Source organism: Lepisosteus oculatus, chromosome 7 (genome assembly GCF_040954835.1).
Source record: "Lepisosteus oculatus isolate fLepOcu1 chromosome 7, fLepOcu1.hap2, whole genome shotgun sequence".
NCBI classification, from domain to species: domain Eukaryota; kingdom Metazoa; phylum Chordata; class Actinopteri; order Semionotiformes; family Lepisosteidae; genus Lepisosteus; species Lepisosteus oculatus.
Window position 1 is genome coordinate 51,041,457 of NC_090702.1, and position 17,095 is coordinate 51,058,551.

At 40.8% G+C, this 17,095-nt stretch overlaps 3 protein-coding genes across 9 annotated transcripts in view; 1 reads left to right on the forward strand and 2 right to left on the reverse strand.

The window, feature by feature from the left end:
* parvb (parvin, beta) overlaps positions 1–1,010 on the reverse strand; it is a 28,478-nt gene extending 27,468 nt beyond the window's left edge. Inside the window, exons 1-2 of one of the 2 annotated variants that reach the window (XM_069192725.1) lie at positions 614–1,010; positions 327–483 (exon numbers count right to left, since the gene is read on the reverse strand). In XM_069192725.1, coding sequence (XP_069048826.1) covers positions 327–441 — 115 coding nt within the window. In that variant the 5' untranslated portion in view covers positions 442–483; positions 614–1,010. Of the gene's footprint in view, positions 1–326 lie in introns of both variants that reach the window. The other variant, XM_069192724.1, reaches the window with a different exon arrangement.
* Positions 1,011–3,159: 2,149 nt separating this feature from the next.
* On the reverse strand, positions 3,160–16,991 carry hdac10 (histone deacetylase 10). Of its 4 annotated transcripts, none has more exons than XM_069192719.1 (21): positions 16,896–16,991; positions 15,436–15,513; positions 14,895–15,029; positions 14,087–14,183; positions 13,718–13,815; positions 13,245–13,349; positions 12,644–12,712; positions 11,856–11,982; positions 11,144–11,209; positions 10,823–10,882; positions 10,342–10,431; positions 9,520–9,626; positions 9,207–9,274; positions 8,640–8,892; positions 7,871–7,961; positions 7,567–7,652; positions 7,169–7,225; positions 6,577–6,658; positions 5,875–6,063; positions 4,218–4,380; positions 3,160–3,798 (listed from the first exon to the last, which is right to left on the reverse strand). In XM_069192719.1, exons 2-21 carry the CDS (start codon positions 15,498–15,500, stop codon positions 3,746–3,748), a joined length of 2,061 nt encoding a protein of 686 aa, XP_069048820.1. In that variant the 5' UTR covers positions 15,501–15,513; positions 16,896–16,991; the 3' UTR covers positions 3,160–3,745. The 4 variants fall into 4 exon arrangements, with proteins under 4 accessions (XP_069048820.1, XP_069048819.1, XP_069048822.1 ...); XM_069192718.1 differs by lacking the exon at positions 16,896–16,991 and adding an exon at positions 16,367–16,465; XM_069192721.1 differs by lacking the exons at positions 15,436–15,513; positions 16,896–16,991 and adding exons at positions 15,582–15,657; positions 16,367–16,450.
* Positions 16,518–17,095, forward strand: part of cfap54 (cilia and flagella associated protein 54) — a 50,812-nt gene continuing 50,234 nt past the window's right edge. For 2 of the 3 annotated variants that reach the window (XM_069192715.1, XM_069192716.1), the window contains exon 1: positions 16,518–17,058. In XM_069192715.1, coding sequence (XP_069048816.1) covers positions 16,910–17,058 — 149 coding nt within the window. In that variant the 5' untranslated portion in view covers positions 16,518–16,909. The remainder of the gene's footprint in view (positions 17,059–17,095) is intronic. The other variant, XM_069192717.1, reaches the window with a different exon arrangement.

The following is a 17,095-nucleotide window of genomic DNA, read 5'->3' on the forward strand; positions in this document are numbered from 1 at the left end:
GTTTTTCTTAGATGAAAGTCCTAAGCACTAAACAAGAAGGAAAAAAAAAGAGAGAATAACAAGGGAGTATGTGTATTCTCCAGCAGCAGATCTTAATAATTCTGTAAGCGCTGCGACTTTTGTATCATTTCCGATCAATATTACAGAAGAGTTGATTTGCACATTGTACTCAAGTTATACAACGAACAAGGTCATTCGTTCGCGTACAATGTTGTGCCAAGAGGCACTTTTACATCATAAACCCATGACACTCGTAACATGCCAAGTTAGTATCACACTCTCCAGATAACACAAGACATGAGAAAATAACAGGAAACTCAACCAACCTTCTCGGGCTTTTTTCTTCCGGACGAGAGAGCCTCCCAGTTTTCCCAGAAAGGACTCGTCCTTTTTCATCCTGCCGGACTGCGCCGTGGGGGATCTGATCGGAGCCGTAGACATCTTGATGCTGAAGCTGCTCCTGATGGTGGCTTACAGACGAATCTGTGCGGAGCACAAACCTCTTAGGAAAACAATTCAGAAAGAATACCTGGCTCTGCTCGCAGGAAGGGGATGTGGCGAGCCACCGAGGTAAAAAAAAAAAATACAAAGTTAAAGAAATACTAAAACCAACCAAAACGCGTGTCTTGACAGGCGGAGGGAGCGAGAGAAGACCAATACAGTCTCAGTGGAACGGGATGAATTACCAGCCAATAAGAACAAAATGACCTACAGCGCCCGTCTATGGGCTGGATGTCTGCGTGGGAAAACTTGAGTCACCACTGCACTCTGATGTGGGGGGAGTTAGTTCCTGCAGCAATCAAATCAGCCGGCAACTGGTCATCAGATCTCGGAGCAACAAAGTGACCATTCCGTTTCCTTGTAAAACGGCATCAAAATCTGTTCAGTTTCTCAACAGGCGTCTGTCTGGTTGTGTTCACTCTTGGATAAAATTGGGTAGTACAAGGGCGATATACGAAAAGCATAGCGTTTTATCAATCGCTGATTTCATTAGCTCAGTTTGACCGACTCAAGGCGATACTCGCATTCCACGTGCATGCTTTATAATTAAACAAAAATGCCCAGGTCACCACTGATGGGGAAAATACCAAAAGTACCATTCCTTTTCAAATATCATTTTACAGTTTTCTATTTGTTTAAATATTTGATTTCCTGCCAAAATCAACAAGATAAAATATTTTCAATTCCTAAAACGAATAATGAGCACTTACACTATTCACTTCAAATAATTGATCATGTACTTTAGTGATCTGGTGTTATGATGAAACAATTAACATTTATTTTTACTTTTTTGTTCACCTTTATTGTAAACGGTAAGTAACCTAAAAAAATGATTTCCCTTTCTGTAACATTTCACCACCATTTATGCAGCAAGGGAGGTGGAGTATATGATTTATAACTCAATACAAGCTTATTTGAATTCCTATTTTTAAGAAGCCTGAGCCCGTTACACACATTAGACCAAGAATAACTGGCTCAGATACACATGGTTTACATAATCTAATGACCCAGGGAAGCCCTGCAAGAATTCATTCTTACATCAGTAACAGATCGCTCCAGCTGGAGCGGACTTTGGGCCTTCAATGACTTAGTAAGGCATGTATGAAAGAGGCCACCACAAAAACAGCCACAGTGAATACTTCACCTATCGAAAATAAGTTATCACTTGGAAAATTGATTGCTTGGTATGTTTGAATGTACATGTGCTGTTGGGTTCTGTGTAAAAGAGTGTCTTTAGTTAATCTGTAGTTGGTAAATCAAGAAGTAAGTAAATGGTTGTGTTATATAGTTAATCCGTAGTTGGTAAATCAAGAAGTAAGTAAATGGTTGTGTTATATACTGTTATTGTCATGTGAAGTTTATGTGTATCTGTGAAACTGTCTTACTCCTAACTGTATAGTTACTGCCCCAATGGACCTAGATATTTCTCCTAGAACCATCAAAGGAGATTAGTTTGGAAAATACTGCCAAATATGTGGATATTGCCAATATTGCCAAATTTAGATGCCAAAGAAGTTAATGAAGAATTTAATGTGCTGTTTTTTCTGATTGATGATCTTGTGTTTGTTGTGTAGTGGCAAGGCTTATTAAAAATACAGGAATTAAGTTTGCTGCTCCCTTGCCAGTCTCTCTCATCTTAGTGGTACTGGACATAGAGAGGCCATGTGATTTCAGATTTAAGGTATTTTTCTATCTGATAGAGTTTCCTGATAAGAAACAACTCCCAAGGCTGAGATTCACCAGCCACCCTGATAAATGGTCATCTCTGGCACCTTACTGTCTGGGAGATTCCTTGGGAGAGTCCCATCCCAGGTTGTTTACAACCCTAATGTCAGAGAGCACTGTTACTCATCCTCCACCTCGCTCAGCCAATCAGGAACTGGTAGGGCAGGGTAACCCCACGTGGGTCTCAAATGCCCGCGGAACATTCAACCAATGAACGACCGTAGTTCCTCCAGATAAAACAGGAAGCACAGGGCCCAGAAAGCACCCCTCCAGGACATTCTCAGACTCAGCTCGGACAATCACGTGACTACCAGTGTGTCCGAGTGCTAGGACTTTACTTTGTTCTTTGAAGAGTCGAGACCGGAGGTCGCCCGCGCGTAACCAAAGGATCCGCCCGAGGTTAGCCCAGCAGCAAGCCTCGTGAACCGCCGGTACCCCACCGCAAACGCTCGCCTGATCAACGAGTGAACTACTGTCGGAACTGTCGACAGCTGAATTTCAGGATTCAGGACTAGCGCTACATCGGGAACGAATCAGGAAAGTGGAATCGTGTGGATTGGGTATCCAACTGAACATTGGCACTGGCAAATTCTTCTATAATGCAAGCAAGAAGATGCGATAAAGCACAACTGACATGTCTCAGATACAGAATTACTCTAAATGTACTGCATGATTTTACACAATTGAATATTCTTACGTCTTTCAAAACTCCAACCCTAACCACAAAGTGTTCCAGAAGCAACTTGGGACTTCAAAACACACATGAGAACTAAAATGTTTTCATTCCTTGTTAAAGAAGAGTATTCACTATAAATGAATCTTGAAAACCTCCAGAGGGATGACACTCAGGCACTGAGTTAGGACACCTGTTTTAGACTAAAAGGAATAAAGAAGTTTGTGCAACATGAAAATAAAACAGGCAGAAGCAGGACATTTAAAAATATTGAAATTTAATAGCCAAAAGGTGTAAAATATAGAGTGCTAGGAAAATGTTCTCTTCTGCTGTGATAAGCATTGCTGGTTCCTGTCACGAATGACCCGCTGAGGAAACAGGAGGATGGACCCTATGCGGTACCTAAGGGGGCGAGACGAGAGGCGAAGTCCGAGTCGAGTTCCAAGGGTTCATAGAAAAAGGTAGCAGAGTAGGTTTCCAATCCAGAATAGGGCAAGGCTGAAGTCGTAGTCGAAAAGGCAGTTCCGTGATCAAAAGGTGAAGGACAATCAAGAAGGCTTCCAAATCCGAAGGCGCAAGGCAGTAGACGTAGTCGAAGGTGAGTTCCGTGGTAGGTAACAAAGAGCGAGAAGGAAACAGAGCCTAAGGCGAGGTAGGTGCACAAAAGAACAACCAATACCGAAGAGCAGAGCGTACAGAAGGGTTTAAGTACTGTGCGAGGAAGTAGGTGCGTTGACTGATGAAGAGTCGTGGTTGGCCGATTTGCAGGGGCGGTGTCGTTTGGCAGAAGTGTTCAGGACTGGAGTGTAATTAGTGCGGGTGTGTTTCCATGTGAGAATGTGGTGACTAGAGGGCGTGACAGTTCCCCTCTGGTAATGTCCCTCTCTGTTCCTGATTCACTAGAAAAGCAGACAAAACACACAAGGAGACCCAGATTAGAAAGTGTTTAAAAATGTAATGTAATCAATTCAGCTTGATTGTCATTTTTGAGAAACAAGGTTGAGATTTTGTGAAAGTCACAATGTCAGTTTTAAGAACTGTACAACTTTCAATGACTTGGACAAAAGTTATATATTGTATATACTTTAGTGTAATTTTCTACATGTAAATAGCAAATGTCTAAAATAATTTGATATGTTCTATTTACAGAAACAAGGCTGATGTGATGCTTTTAACATTATATTAGTGAGTGTTTTGGTCAATAATAAAAGATAAAAACACACTGCATTTGACACCACAATATTTTTATATTGTAAAATTCCAGTGAAACCATCCCAATCCTCCTAACGCCAGACACCTGTATCTTGGAGCTCCTCACCTGCAGTCTGCAGCATCCTCCAGTGTTTCTGAAGCCTCCGTCTTTGTCTCTCTACAGCCTGGCTGTTCTCTGGAAGGGCAGGTGCTAGGGGCCCCAGATATGGGGCAGGTTCCCCAAGCAGAGAGGCAGAGGTAGTTTGTAAGGTTTTAGTCTCAGAGCCCTCCTGGAGAAAAAAAAAAACAAGGCCCTCACAAGAGTTAGTTACAGGCCCTCAGTTTGAAAAGCTTCAGCAATACAAATACAAACCCTAATTATATTACTGAACATCACTACAAAATGATTTTAACACCATTCTCTTGCCTGACAAATTAATTTTAATATATACAAGAACAGATTATTACATTCAGTGAATACAAATGTGTACATCATCTACACAATGTGGCTAGCACTGATCTTTGGACTCATTTTGATGTCCACTGATGTGGAATCCTTCTCCTTGTCCACAGATTGGAGAGAAACAATTAAAAAGGCCAAAAAATATTACAATAAATAGTGAAGAGTGAAAAATTTAAAGCAATGGCAGTTACATTAAACTTTTACAATGCTTTAGTAAGATCTTACTTATATCACTGTTTGCAGTTTTGGTTGCCACACTGAAAAAGACACTGCACCTCAATTCGAATCAATTCAAAGAAAAAGACACTGCACCTCAATTCGAATCAATTCAAAGAATAACTAGAATAACTACATAGTTATTGTCATGCCTTATAGGAATTTGTTCCATCAGCCTATGTAAGAAATAATCTCTTTAGTCCTGAACTGAAGGTACTACAACTCTGAATGTCTTTCAAGATTTTAACTACTGTTAACTTCAATAAATCAATAAAAAATAAAAATCAATAAAAAACAAGGACTTTACTATGTGTAAAGTAAAAAAGTTGGCATTTAGGACTTCATGTCATGAAGCATTTCTTCGCACAAAGTGTTTTGGGATTCTGGAACAAACAGCCATGATGTTATGTTGAAGGAGGTTGGATAAGAAAATTCAAGAAATGTCTGTGCAAAATCCTTAGTGTAAAAGACAGGTAGATTGGCCTCACTACATCTGCTGATCCTCACATCTGACATCTGGCCAGTGATTTCACAGACCATGATTAACACTAACCTAGGACTACCTAATGTGGACATCTTGGTCTGTGCAATCAGCCCTTTCCCTAAAACATAAGAACATAAAATTAAACTTTTCCAGTTGTTGGTAACAAAATAATACAACCATTTTAGATAATTCTACAACAAAATGTAAAAATCTACTGTAGTGACTTTCATCCCACAAGCTCTTTACAGAACACACATTAAATTAGAACACAAATAAGAACGACAATGACAAAAACAATTACTTAAAATTTAGGAAATATAAATTCTATAAGTTTGTTATGCGTCTGAACTGAAAAGTAGCAAGTCAAAAATGAAATGGTGGTGCATAACGTAAATGAAAAGAATCTACCCTGCTTTATGAAATCTCCAATCTTCATTCCATAATAATGTCTTGTATCTTAATAGAGGTAACTCAGTACCTTGAAACTACTGTACATGCAGAAGAGCGCATCCAGTTCCTGTCATTATCTCAGAATCAGAGGATTTCTGTTGAGCTGAAGAAACACGTAATGAAACTCCCCAGTGAAAGAGCTGTTCCCCTTCGCATGCCCTGTTGACTTACCTGTATGAGACACAGTAGCTGACCTTGAGCCAGGCCTTGCAGGAGGCTGGTGAAATGTGCCAGGACAGCTGCACCAATACCACTGCCTTCACCCAGTGCTGCCAAAACCAGGCCAGGACAGAACTCGTACGCTATGGGTACGATCAAACTGAGCACAGCCAGCAGGAACCCTGCAGGATCTTCTGAGATCTGAGAAATGGGGAAAATGATTACAGCGAAAGACACATAATGCTCTGCCAGTGGCTGAGCTTTGCTAAGCAAATTCATCCATTCTTTGACTGGCTTCATGCAATGCAGGGCTGTGGGAGAGCCAGGGCCTACCCCAGCAAGCAACGGGCGCAAGGCAGGTGTCCAATAGTCCACGGCAGCTTTGCTAAACATTTTCAATTAAAATATAATTTATTATAACATCAAGAGTCTTTGGGTTGACATTTTAATCCAAACCCTTAGAGTGTGCTGCATGCACTATTGAACTCAAATGTAGGAAACAAGGTTTGCCTGTAGAAGCAGCCTAAAATGGTCAGAGACATGACCTTCTTTACTCTGCAAAAATACTGTCTCTTCTCTGTTATCAGAGAAATATAACCATGAGAACAGAACCGACCATTACTCCTGCACCTGTTATACAACCCTAATTATCCTGACAACCTGACAGCACAAAGCCAGTCTTAAAGTGCATATTTCTGACACAGCACAGTATACCTTCTTCAGACACACCGGGACATGGTATGTGGATTTTCTGTCTTCTGGTTCTTTACTGCACACGTGAACCAGCAGGACTTTGCTGGAAAAGACATCAATTAAACTGTTTACAAGACATGTTTAAAGGTGAAATAAAGATTACTCACATTCCCATAATTTCATTAATGTGCACACACTACTGTAAAAAGGAAATGTATTTTTGAACACAGGGTTGTCCTGTTTGTAAATAAAGATCTTAAAAGGTGATATATCTGCACTTCCTATCACTTTTTAAGTGCTAGTAATGCCAAAAAAGATTAAATCTATGTAAAAAATCAGTCTGTACTTTTTAAAACTTTCAGACATATTTGGATGCAGTGACCAATACAAACAGACAGAGGGTTGTCTGTCAAGCGTGTTTTGAAAGATACAGTGAAGTATGATCTGTCCTGCCACATACAATTAAGATAAATTTAATTTTTTCACAATCAATTGAAACAATGTTCATTATTGAGCTGCCCTCTAAAAGCAGGTTAAAAGCGTGCTTTCTCCATTCGTTTGATTTATATGGGATGCTTGACTGACTCATCCCTCTCCATCTGAAGATCCTCACCCATCATCTGCAAGGCTCAGTGGCACCTCGCTGTCTCCCAGGATCACCAGGAGCACCCTGTAATCACATACCAGGCAATGAGACTGGTATCAGCACTGACACTGGACAGTCCGATACTAGGAAACATTTCTCTAGAACAATTACTGTACAGTACATGTAAATAGCAGAACTGACAAGCGGAAGCTGGTGATCTCCTTAGTATGTTTCACTCCGAAATCTAAATATCTGTTCAGTGAAAGACACCATCTTCTTGGAATCTTAGTAGAAGAAAGTTCAGAAAATGTGTGATTCAAAAATGTTTTATTGACACAGGTATGTTTATCCAAAAGACTCATATACAAATCCAAAATGAGGAGTAAACAATTACAGGTACACTTTTAACTGATTGCTTGGAGTACCTTTCTGTGTGGGTCGTAACCCCACGCTGGGCAGCCCAAGCAGCTGTGATGCAGACATCAGGAACCACTGCCATCCCGTTCCTCACCTGGAGAAACAAACATCACAGTCACTGGTGTCCACATGGGCTCACAAATAAGTGAGGGAGGCGCAGAAGCTTCTTACTTGAATCAGTTTAAATACATTACCAATGACTGGGCTGGGCTCCTCCAAGACCCCATAAGATCTGCTGGTTCAACAGTCATCAATCTGCACTCTTTCAAGCAGTTCTACCTTTTACATACTCTTTTGAACATTATGCCTTACCTCCCTTTTCAAAATTTTATCCAGGAGCGAGAACACATGTCCCAGAGGCAGCAGAGTCTTCTCATCCTCAAGTGCTTTGGAAATGGGCTCCCTGATGATACACAGGAATGAAGACTGACATTTAAATCCTGTGAGATCAGAGACTGCAACTATTACAATTTTTTCATGCTGTTTCAAACTCGCAAATTGCATTTAAGTAAAAAAAACATAAATTGAGGGTTTTAGCTTTCTCTGACTATCAATTTCCTTCAGGATCAATAAAGTCTTATCTACCTATTTCTAATGACAACAAGCCAAGGAAGAATTGTTAAAGATGTTTTACATTTTGTACCTTCACAAACTGGACAGAACAAATACTTAAAAATGCCTCTCCTACCAAAGAAGGATTAAAAGGAGGTTTCATTTATGCAGTCTGTGTCATAAAAGCCCTTTCAAATGCATACAAGCTCAATACGATAAAAATAAAAAGCTTTCTATCAAGGTGATACCACACCAAACCAGAACGTTCGACAAGACTACTGGAACAGGGTTGTCAACTATCCTTACCATCCAGAAAATCCATAGCACTGTCCATAAACCAGATTAGAAATCAAATGAAGAAAAAGACAAATGAAGAAAATGGAAAACAGAACCATTAGGCCTAAGAACATTGTAAGATTTAGCATGATTTTTCACCGATATGCAGGAGCATTCATGTGTGACACACTGTTAAACTGGGCAGCAGTACTCTTGCCTTTTGCCCTGGCTTGGCTGTGGTGCACTAACAGACCTGAGACCCAGAGCGGCCTGCTCCGGCCTGAGAGGCGTCCCCGTAACCCGCTGGCAGCTCTGCGGCACTAAGTCCTCCAAGTCTGCAGGGAGTACCACAGCTGTCCTCGTGGGGGGAGCGACCCGCAGGGGGGGTTCTGGATAGTGGCCCACCCAAGATTCTGCTTCCTTTGCATCTGGGGTCTCCTGGACCCCCTCATCTCCCTCCCCCACCCTGCTCCGCTTGGTGCTGGGCTCTGAGACAGACTGTACCCCTGGGCAGACAGAGAAAAAGAGGAAGTAAAAAAGCTGCACACAATTTTGAAACCTCATGGATATAAGCAAAGAGAAGCAGCTGTGCTTTTTTCCTTATTTTACACTGTCATAGACATACACACAGTTCCACAACAATACAGTTTTTATTTGGTACAGTTTATTTGGTGAGTTGCAGCAATGGAGACTTGCGTTTCCCTTTATACACAAACATATAGAAATATTTTCTTGTAAAACCTGAAATAGATCAAACTGTTACACGTCCAGAGAGGTGAATGCAGGCGGACCTATACAGTACAGGCAACACGTCCCTTACCAATATGTTTGAGACAGCCCCAGTACTGCTGGTGTGCAGCCCTCACATTCTGGATGGATTCTACAGCACTGGGGAGGACAGAGTGACTCATATTAGGAAGATGCATATCAATGCACTTTATGGCATACTGTAACTGTTTGGGTATTTTTAAGTGAAGGTCAACTTGTATGTCTGTAAAAGATGAAGAAGGGGGATGCACACACAAAAAAGAATGCAAATTCAAATCACGACACAGTACATAAATGATTATTACAGCAACAACTCTATTTCCGACACACACACACTGATTTCAATAATTAGTTATTACACCCACCTCTCACAGGGCCCATTCAGCCCAGGCATCATAGGGACTGGGTCTCCTAGCAGAGACTGGACAGTCTGGCACACTGATTGGGAGAGAGTTTTGAGGTTGTACCCACCCTAAAATAAGAAAAATTATACAGATAAAAGTGTAGACTGAACACCAGAAACATCCAGAGTTAGGCTTGTTTACAGAACGCGTCCTACATAAAACCTTCACTGAATTATAATAATAATAATAATAATAATAATAATAATAATAATAATACATTTTATTTTATATAGCGCCTTTAAAGGTGGCTTCTCAAAGCGCTTTACAGGATGACAATAACAATAAATAAGAAGAATACAACAATCAATAAGAAGAATACACAAGATAAGACACAATTACAATTACAATTACAATTACAATTACAATTACAACAATACCAATAGAGGAGACCGTGGAAGGTGGTACTAAGAAGAGCAGAGTGGTGAAGAATGGAACCAGTTAAGTAAAGGCTTTTCTGAAGAAGAGGGTTTTGAGTCTGGATTTGAAGGAGTTTAGAGAAGGTGACTCTCTGATATCCTTGGGCAAAGAGTTCAAGAGCTTGGGGGCATAACAGGAAAAGGCCCTGTCACCATACAATGTAGACGGGCTTGGAGGACAGTAATTAGAGGTCAATTTGAAACAAAAGTAAGTTTAATTGTTCTAAAAAGAAAAATCACTCTCTTTCACAGAAGCATAATTCTAAAATAACAAAGATATAATGTACCTCTCCAAAAGAGACAGTTAATAAAGAAGGAGGCTGGAATGGTTCCAGAGGGTTTCATCTATGTCAGAAAGCACACCAACCTCCAGAACAACACACAGCCTCCCTCCTGCCAGGGGCATCAGCAAGTGAGTGAGGTGGGCAAACACATCTGGGGTGGCACACATGTGCCCCTGTAGACAGGCAGACAAGCAGACACATTCAGACTCGCTCTCTGAAGTTCATAAAGTACAGGACTTTGTGCAACATCACGTTTTGTGTAAATATTAAATTCGTATTTAAATGGGATTTCTGAGTTGATAGGTACAGTGGTACACATATGTGGCCATGCAGGCATAAACACAAACATTGAAGCACAAAGTTAAAAGAAAAAAAAATTGAAATACGAATACCAATACGGACAAAGTTAAGTTAAACAGCTAACGACCTCGAGAGATTCAAAACTTCATCCGAAGACTTTCAAAGCACTACAGATTAAAAATATAGTCATCTCTTAACATTACAAAAAACAGCTGAACGTCACTGAGAATGTGCTGCATTTAAATGTTCCGAACCAGGGCTCACCTCCGGATCTCCAACGGCTGAGTCAAACCCTGCTGATACCATGACCAAATCAGGGCTGAACTGTGAAGACAGAGACAATCCCTGAGGCCAAACATTTTTTGTGTTCATGTTGTTCCTTCATCACATGGCTTGTGTCATGTTTTACCATAACTTCCAATGCTTTATTGTGCTTGAATTGACTGCACTTCACTGCATTTGTTCCTGCGTGTTCTCTTTCTTTCTATGTACTGGTGTTCACGATAATTTGGATTACTACAGCACTTAACGGGTAATTAATACAGTATAAAACAGTTAAAAATACAGAGAGCATACAGTACTGACCTCATATGCAATGGGCAGAAGGACATGGAAGAAGACAGAGAGGTAATCAGCATTCTCCATCCCAACCTGCAACCAACACAGCTTTAATAGAACAGCACTGCACCGGACTGCATCAGAGAGTGAAGCAAGTTCACTGCGTATCACACTCAGGCTCTGTGGGTTCTTAATCTCTGAATGTCTCTGCTCTGCTATCAACAGTTCTTTCTAGCTTCTCTTTAGATCCATATGAGACTTTAAACATCCCTGCTACACTTTTATTTTTAACACAGATACATCACATTTTAAATGATTACTAACACAACATTTGATTCTCCTACAACTTCTAGGGACAAAAAAAGCTTTCTGTAAGGTGCATATAAATTATGCTCTGACAACAGTCTTCCTCCTCCTGCTGACTCCTTCCTCAAATGCGCAACAGTTACACGAATTAGGAGGAGGACACCTTCAGGAAAGGACTGGTAATTAGCGATTTGAGACATCTATTCATAAGGCCTATCCTAAAAAACAACAAATCCTTATGTTTTAGAAATAAACTATTGATATTTCTGAAAGAATTGTATCACACTTCACTTCAGCAAGCTCTCTTCTCAGGAAAAAAGACTCGCTTTGCATGGCAGTAACAGCTTTGTGAACATGTCCCTGAAACTAGAAGGCAGGAGCTCTCTGGGACCAGAGGTTAAGGGAAAGTCTCAGGTGGGGGCTGGGGTCTTGCCTTGTTCCAGGGCAGGTTGATGTTGAATCCAGCTCCTTTTCCTGTCCCCACCGTGTCATAGTCTGACTCTGACAGATTGGGCCAAAACTTCTGGTGCTCATAGCGGTGCCAGGAGAAGTACAACACACTGCCAAAACCACAGAAAGACAAGTCTCCTCCTATATACTATTAGGGAAACAGAACTATGCTTAGCAGTATGAACAATTCAGGTTTATAGGCCTCCTTATTTCACTCTACTTATTTTTGAGTTCCATAATCTATGCTAATTTTGTATTTAACTAATAAAATAGTTTTAAAAAGTTCAAGCAGGTAGCTGCGTCAGCATGTGTAGGCAGCAAAGGAACAAGTTAATGTTGATTCCATGCTGAAAAGAAAAGAGATGCAACATTTCGGCTGTGGAGCCTTCTTCAAGTGTGAGGAAGAGAGGAAAACCGGCAGTTGATAAAACATAGGAGAGCAAAAGACTGGAGTGGAGAGAAGCAGTGTCAAGGTGTGAAGTCAAAACCTGCTTTATCATCTACTGGTTTTCCTCTCTCCCTCATACCTGAAGAAGGCTCCACAGCTGAAACATTGTGTCTTCTTTCTTTCAGCAATAGTTTAAAGAGACAAGGTTGTAGTGCTTATCACCACCAAAATCCCTAATGTTTCTGAAATAGATGTTAGGAATTAACATTTCAAAACCTGTCATCAGGGAACCAAAAAGGAACATGAGAAGGAAACATTCCCAGTTCCTGATCCCATGCACGAAAACGTCCTGGGCATGGCTACCCCTTGGACAGGACACTCACCTGGGGTCCTCCTCGAACAAGTATTGGATACCCTGTCCATGGTGTATGTCCCAATCCACAATCAGCACTCTGCACAGAATGAAAGGAATAGGTGAGCACATGGAATCCACAGGTCATTTTAGAAATAGAGACTTTCTTTGGCATTTTATTCCCCAGATTGTAAAAGTAAGCTATTGCCCAGTTTGAAAATGTGGAAATCCACTGTGTGTTCTTTAACAAAATGAAGTGTGACAATATGGATAGTTATACTCTCTAAATATTTGGAGCTTTAATTGACTGTTGCTGGAGCTGACATGAAACAAGGTTTATATGATAAAAAGGTAAAGCCCATACTGGGGCCACTGTGACCCACTGGGTCAGAGCTCATCCTGGTTTCGACAGAATTAAGATTTTAGAGGGTTACATGACATTAAGATTTTGTGCTTCTATCAGTTCTTGAAGAGAATAGCAATGTTTTCAAAAAGATGATCCAAGGAAATAAATAATAAATACATTTGAACTTATACCCCTAGGTAAAGGTAAGAGATTTCAGATGCTATCCATTAAGCAAAAGCGTGTCAAAGCGTGAAAAGAGCGTCAAGATGTGGCTCTTGGTCAGTACCTGTTGATGTTGAAGTTTTTCTTGGCATAGAGCACTGCAATGGCCACATTATTGAAGACACAGAAGCCATTGGCAACACTGCGCTGACTGTGATGTCCTGGAGGTCTGAAAAAGAAAAATAAGCAGAAAGAATGGAGAGAGATGGGGCCAGAGAGTCTAAAAGTGGTATCGGTAGCATGGAACAATACCCACAGACAAAGATTTTAGAGCAATCTCTCCTAATGTATTCGAAAGAGAAATATAGTTTACCTTCAGATATGCATTTAAGTACAGAGTCAAAGCTGAATCAATCCAAAGTGTCTGATAAATATTAAATAAATACTCATGTAAGCTTACAGACAAAAACGGAGCTAGTTTAAAGAGCTGTAGTGATGTTCCAAGGCTGTCTGCCAGGATTCTATACTGCGGGTGGAGATGGGATTTTGAAATGTGCAGTGCCCATGAGTAGGGTTGCTTTGAATTACAGGACTCACCTCACTAGGGCCATACCATTCCTGACCTGCCCAGTGATCACACTGTCCACCAGCTGCAGTACAGCTCCCACAGCCAGCTTGGCACAGTGGTAAATGTTCTGCAATTGAAGGGCATAGGGACAAGTTCAGATTCACAGAACGAAGAGCAAAGAGTCTGAAACACATTCATTCCACACAGTCGCGGTACCCGGCTGTTCCTGTGACTTTGACCATACTATAAGGCTGCAATCCCTGCTCTTTTGAGCTATCCCAGACCTTAAATAGCATTCATTCACCAACAGCGTCCATCTCTAAATCGCACACATCTTATTACTCGACACACCCTGCCTATATAAGTCCATAACGCTGATGGTGGAGTTGACTTCTCACCGGGTGAAAGTACACATCCCCGTACTGCAAGGTAAAAGTCTTCAGCTCCTCCAGAGTCATCCCAGGGGTCTTATTCACAGCTTCCAAGTACTCCTTGCTGCAGAGACAGGACTGTGTCAAGCCCGGAAAGAGATCAACTCCAAACCGCCACTGTCGGTGCATCAGCAGTGACAAGCAGCCCAAGGAAGTACTAGTCCTGTGCAATTGTACCAGTGGTGAATGACACCAGGAGTAAATACATCCAAATCTGTCACTTACCCAGTTATCAAGATCTACAAAAGGGTTGAAAAGACACTAACAGGAGGTCTAAATAATCACTTTTATCACCGATACATGATTGTCAATGCAATAAATAATGCCATTTGTGCACTCCATGCTCAATGTGCATGCAAGGAATATTATCCCAGCTATTTCCATCTTTAACTACTTACTATACATCTGATGATTCAGATGTACCAAAAAAGGTACAGTACCTTCCACGATACAACCAAACAGGCACTTTTGTAAATGTCACGTCATATATTAAAAGGAAAATATTCATGCTATTTCTAACTACAGCCTTATAAACGGTTAACGTCGCCTCCATGAAAAGATAAAAAAAGGGGTTGCACCTCTGTTCTATAGACAATTCCATACTCCTACAGCGCAGTATCCCAGATCAGCACACTGGGGTATTAACTTGAAAATTCTGCTCTGGAAGGATGAGAACCACCTATTGGTCCCCAACAACACATGTAGCTGCAAACTACTTTTCCTCTGTGGTCTCCCATTCCAGTTCTGGGTAAATTGCCGCAGTGTTTGTACACACCTGTGAGCCAGCAGTATCTCATCCTCGGTGGCCTGGCGGACAGGAACGGGGACACACCTCTGTGCCAGGCCCTGGCTCTGCAGAGCGCTGTGCGAAGCAGTGAGACGCTCTGGGGTCTCAATGCTACATGCTGGGCTAGAAAGAGACATGGAACAAATTGCGTGAAAATATCCAGGGACACCAGTTTTACATGTTGTAACTCCAAACATTGTAGATATCCATGCTTCCTTAAACCGCTTTGTGAATGTAATGACTAAGTACTTGTACAGAGTTCTCCAGAGACTGGTGTACAACACGGGCAGCTTGCTGTTACACATCGGAAGCATCAGGGAGACCAGATGAACGTCTTGGGTACTATACTACACCAGCATGATTTAGACCTGCATTTCTACCCTATTAGAAAATGAGGATTCAAAGCAACAAAATACAAAGCACACATATGTAGACTAAGGAAATGTGATCTTACATCATTAAATCTGCCCCTAACAACAAACCTTGTACAGTATTACAATGGGCATGAAGAAGACTACCGTGTACTCACTCAACCCAGAGCAGTTTGTAGTTTCTCATTTCTTCATCATAAATCAGTGCAGTCCCCGATGCCATTTCTCACAAACAGCTGTTTAGTAAGATTAAAACAAGCAATGAGAAGACAATAATATTTTTAGCTTAATATTGGTTTTGTACCTTTTAAATGTTGCCCATCTCCAACACTTAACTGCATTTCCTCTTCACAATTATTAACCTGAAGACCAAGTCTGTACTGAGAATGCAATCATTAATAACGTTGGTTATCAGTTTTGCAGTCAGTTTCATATTCTTCGCTATCATTATGCAAATTCACAGTAAAATCTAATGAAACAGTCCGCACCATGCGAAACTTTACCAAGATTTTCTTATAAAGCGTGCTCAATTACAAAGCACAGAGTACCTTTTGTGAAGAATAACAGATTGTGCTCATAAATTACAAATAAGAATTTAGTTTGTTAAGTGACGTTAAGGAATGTATCTTTATGTTTAATAAATCGAGTCAACCTTTTCAAGGCCTACTAATAAGGAAACGATCAAAACAGTACTATTAAATACGTCTTGATCCAACAATCACGTTAGTACAGTCACATGACAGAAAGGAGTGCTGTTGTGTTTTCCAACAGTCCGTACCACAGAATGGAGATCATTTTTAAAGACAATTTAAAAGCGCTACGTAACGGGTACGCGTAAAGTATTTTGGTGAAAAAGCAGTGTTATGTACTGAAGTCCACACTCAGCTAACTTTCTAACTCAGTTGCCTAATTAAACTGGATATTAAACGTCTATATTTCAAATTCCAACCCAAACCCGTTTTAATAACAAAACAATCTTGATCGTTTTTTTATTTTCTATATTATTTTTTTAACTATCATAACATGCACTTAGTTTTCTACTCGAACCCTAATTTTGTATTAAGAAATAAAATATATCTCTTTATTTACCCAAACCGTTCAATCCTGATTATAACTTTACAACAAAGCTGTGTTCATAGGTCAATTCTTCCCACAGGCAATCGTATAAAACTGAAAGCACCGCCTGCGTAATCAGGGGGAGGAGAGAGCTGACGAGCTTGTCTACGACAGGCCGTGGTAAACTGATTGGCTCGTAATATATTAATAATTTAATTCGACCTGTGTTCATCCGTGAACAGCCCGTAGTTTTGAGTACACAAACCAACATTACAAGATAAGAAAACAGCTACGAGCGTAGTGTGCTTAAGTTACATTACCGTAGCTGTGATTCATAAATCTGAATCAAAACAAACGTTCGGCGACTACCTGCTGATAGATAACGAAATAAAATGACAAAGTGATATGTAAACATATTTTTATTTGCCCCGTAACACGAGAAACCGTGAGTAATAAAGGCCAGACCCCTCGGCTCTTCAGTTTTCGTTACGCGTTACCATGACACCGCCAGCCTCCCTGTGTTGTTGGTGCAGCTCGCCGGATGGTTGAACTAGAGACTTACCAGCGGAGTCGAATATGGAGCCTCTACCCGCCTCTTTTTATGGCAAAATCGACAAGAAAAACCCCGTCATCTCAGCTTTTGACAACGAAATCAAAGAATTCATGGGGTACATGAAGCGAATGAGCACGTCGGTCAACTTCGATTACGAGTCTTACGCCAGAGGGTAAAGTGTCTCGTAACCTCCGGTTTCCAAATGGCTG

Coding starts and splice junctions, on each gene's coding strand:
- hdac10 (XM_069192719.1), bottom strand. CDS start 15,500: ATGGCATCGGGGACTGCACTGATTTATGATGAAGAAATGAGAAACTAC. Junction 9,275..9,519: donor CTGAATGGGCCCTGTGAGAG/GTGGGTGTAATA, acceptor TGTCCTCCCCAG/TGCTGTAGAATCCATCCAGA. Junction 4,381..5,874: donor AGCTACTGTGTCTCATACAG/GTAAGTCAACAG, acceptor TTTTTTCTCCAG/GAGGGCTCTGAGACTAAAAC.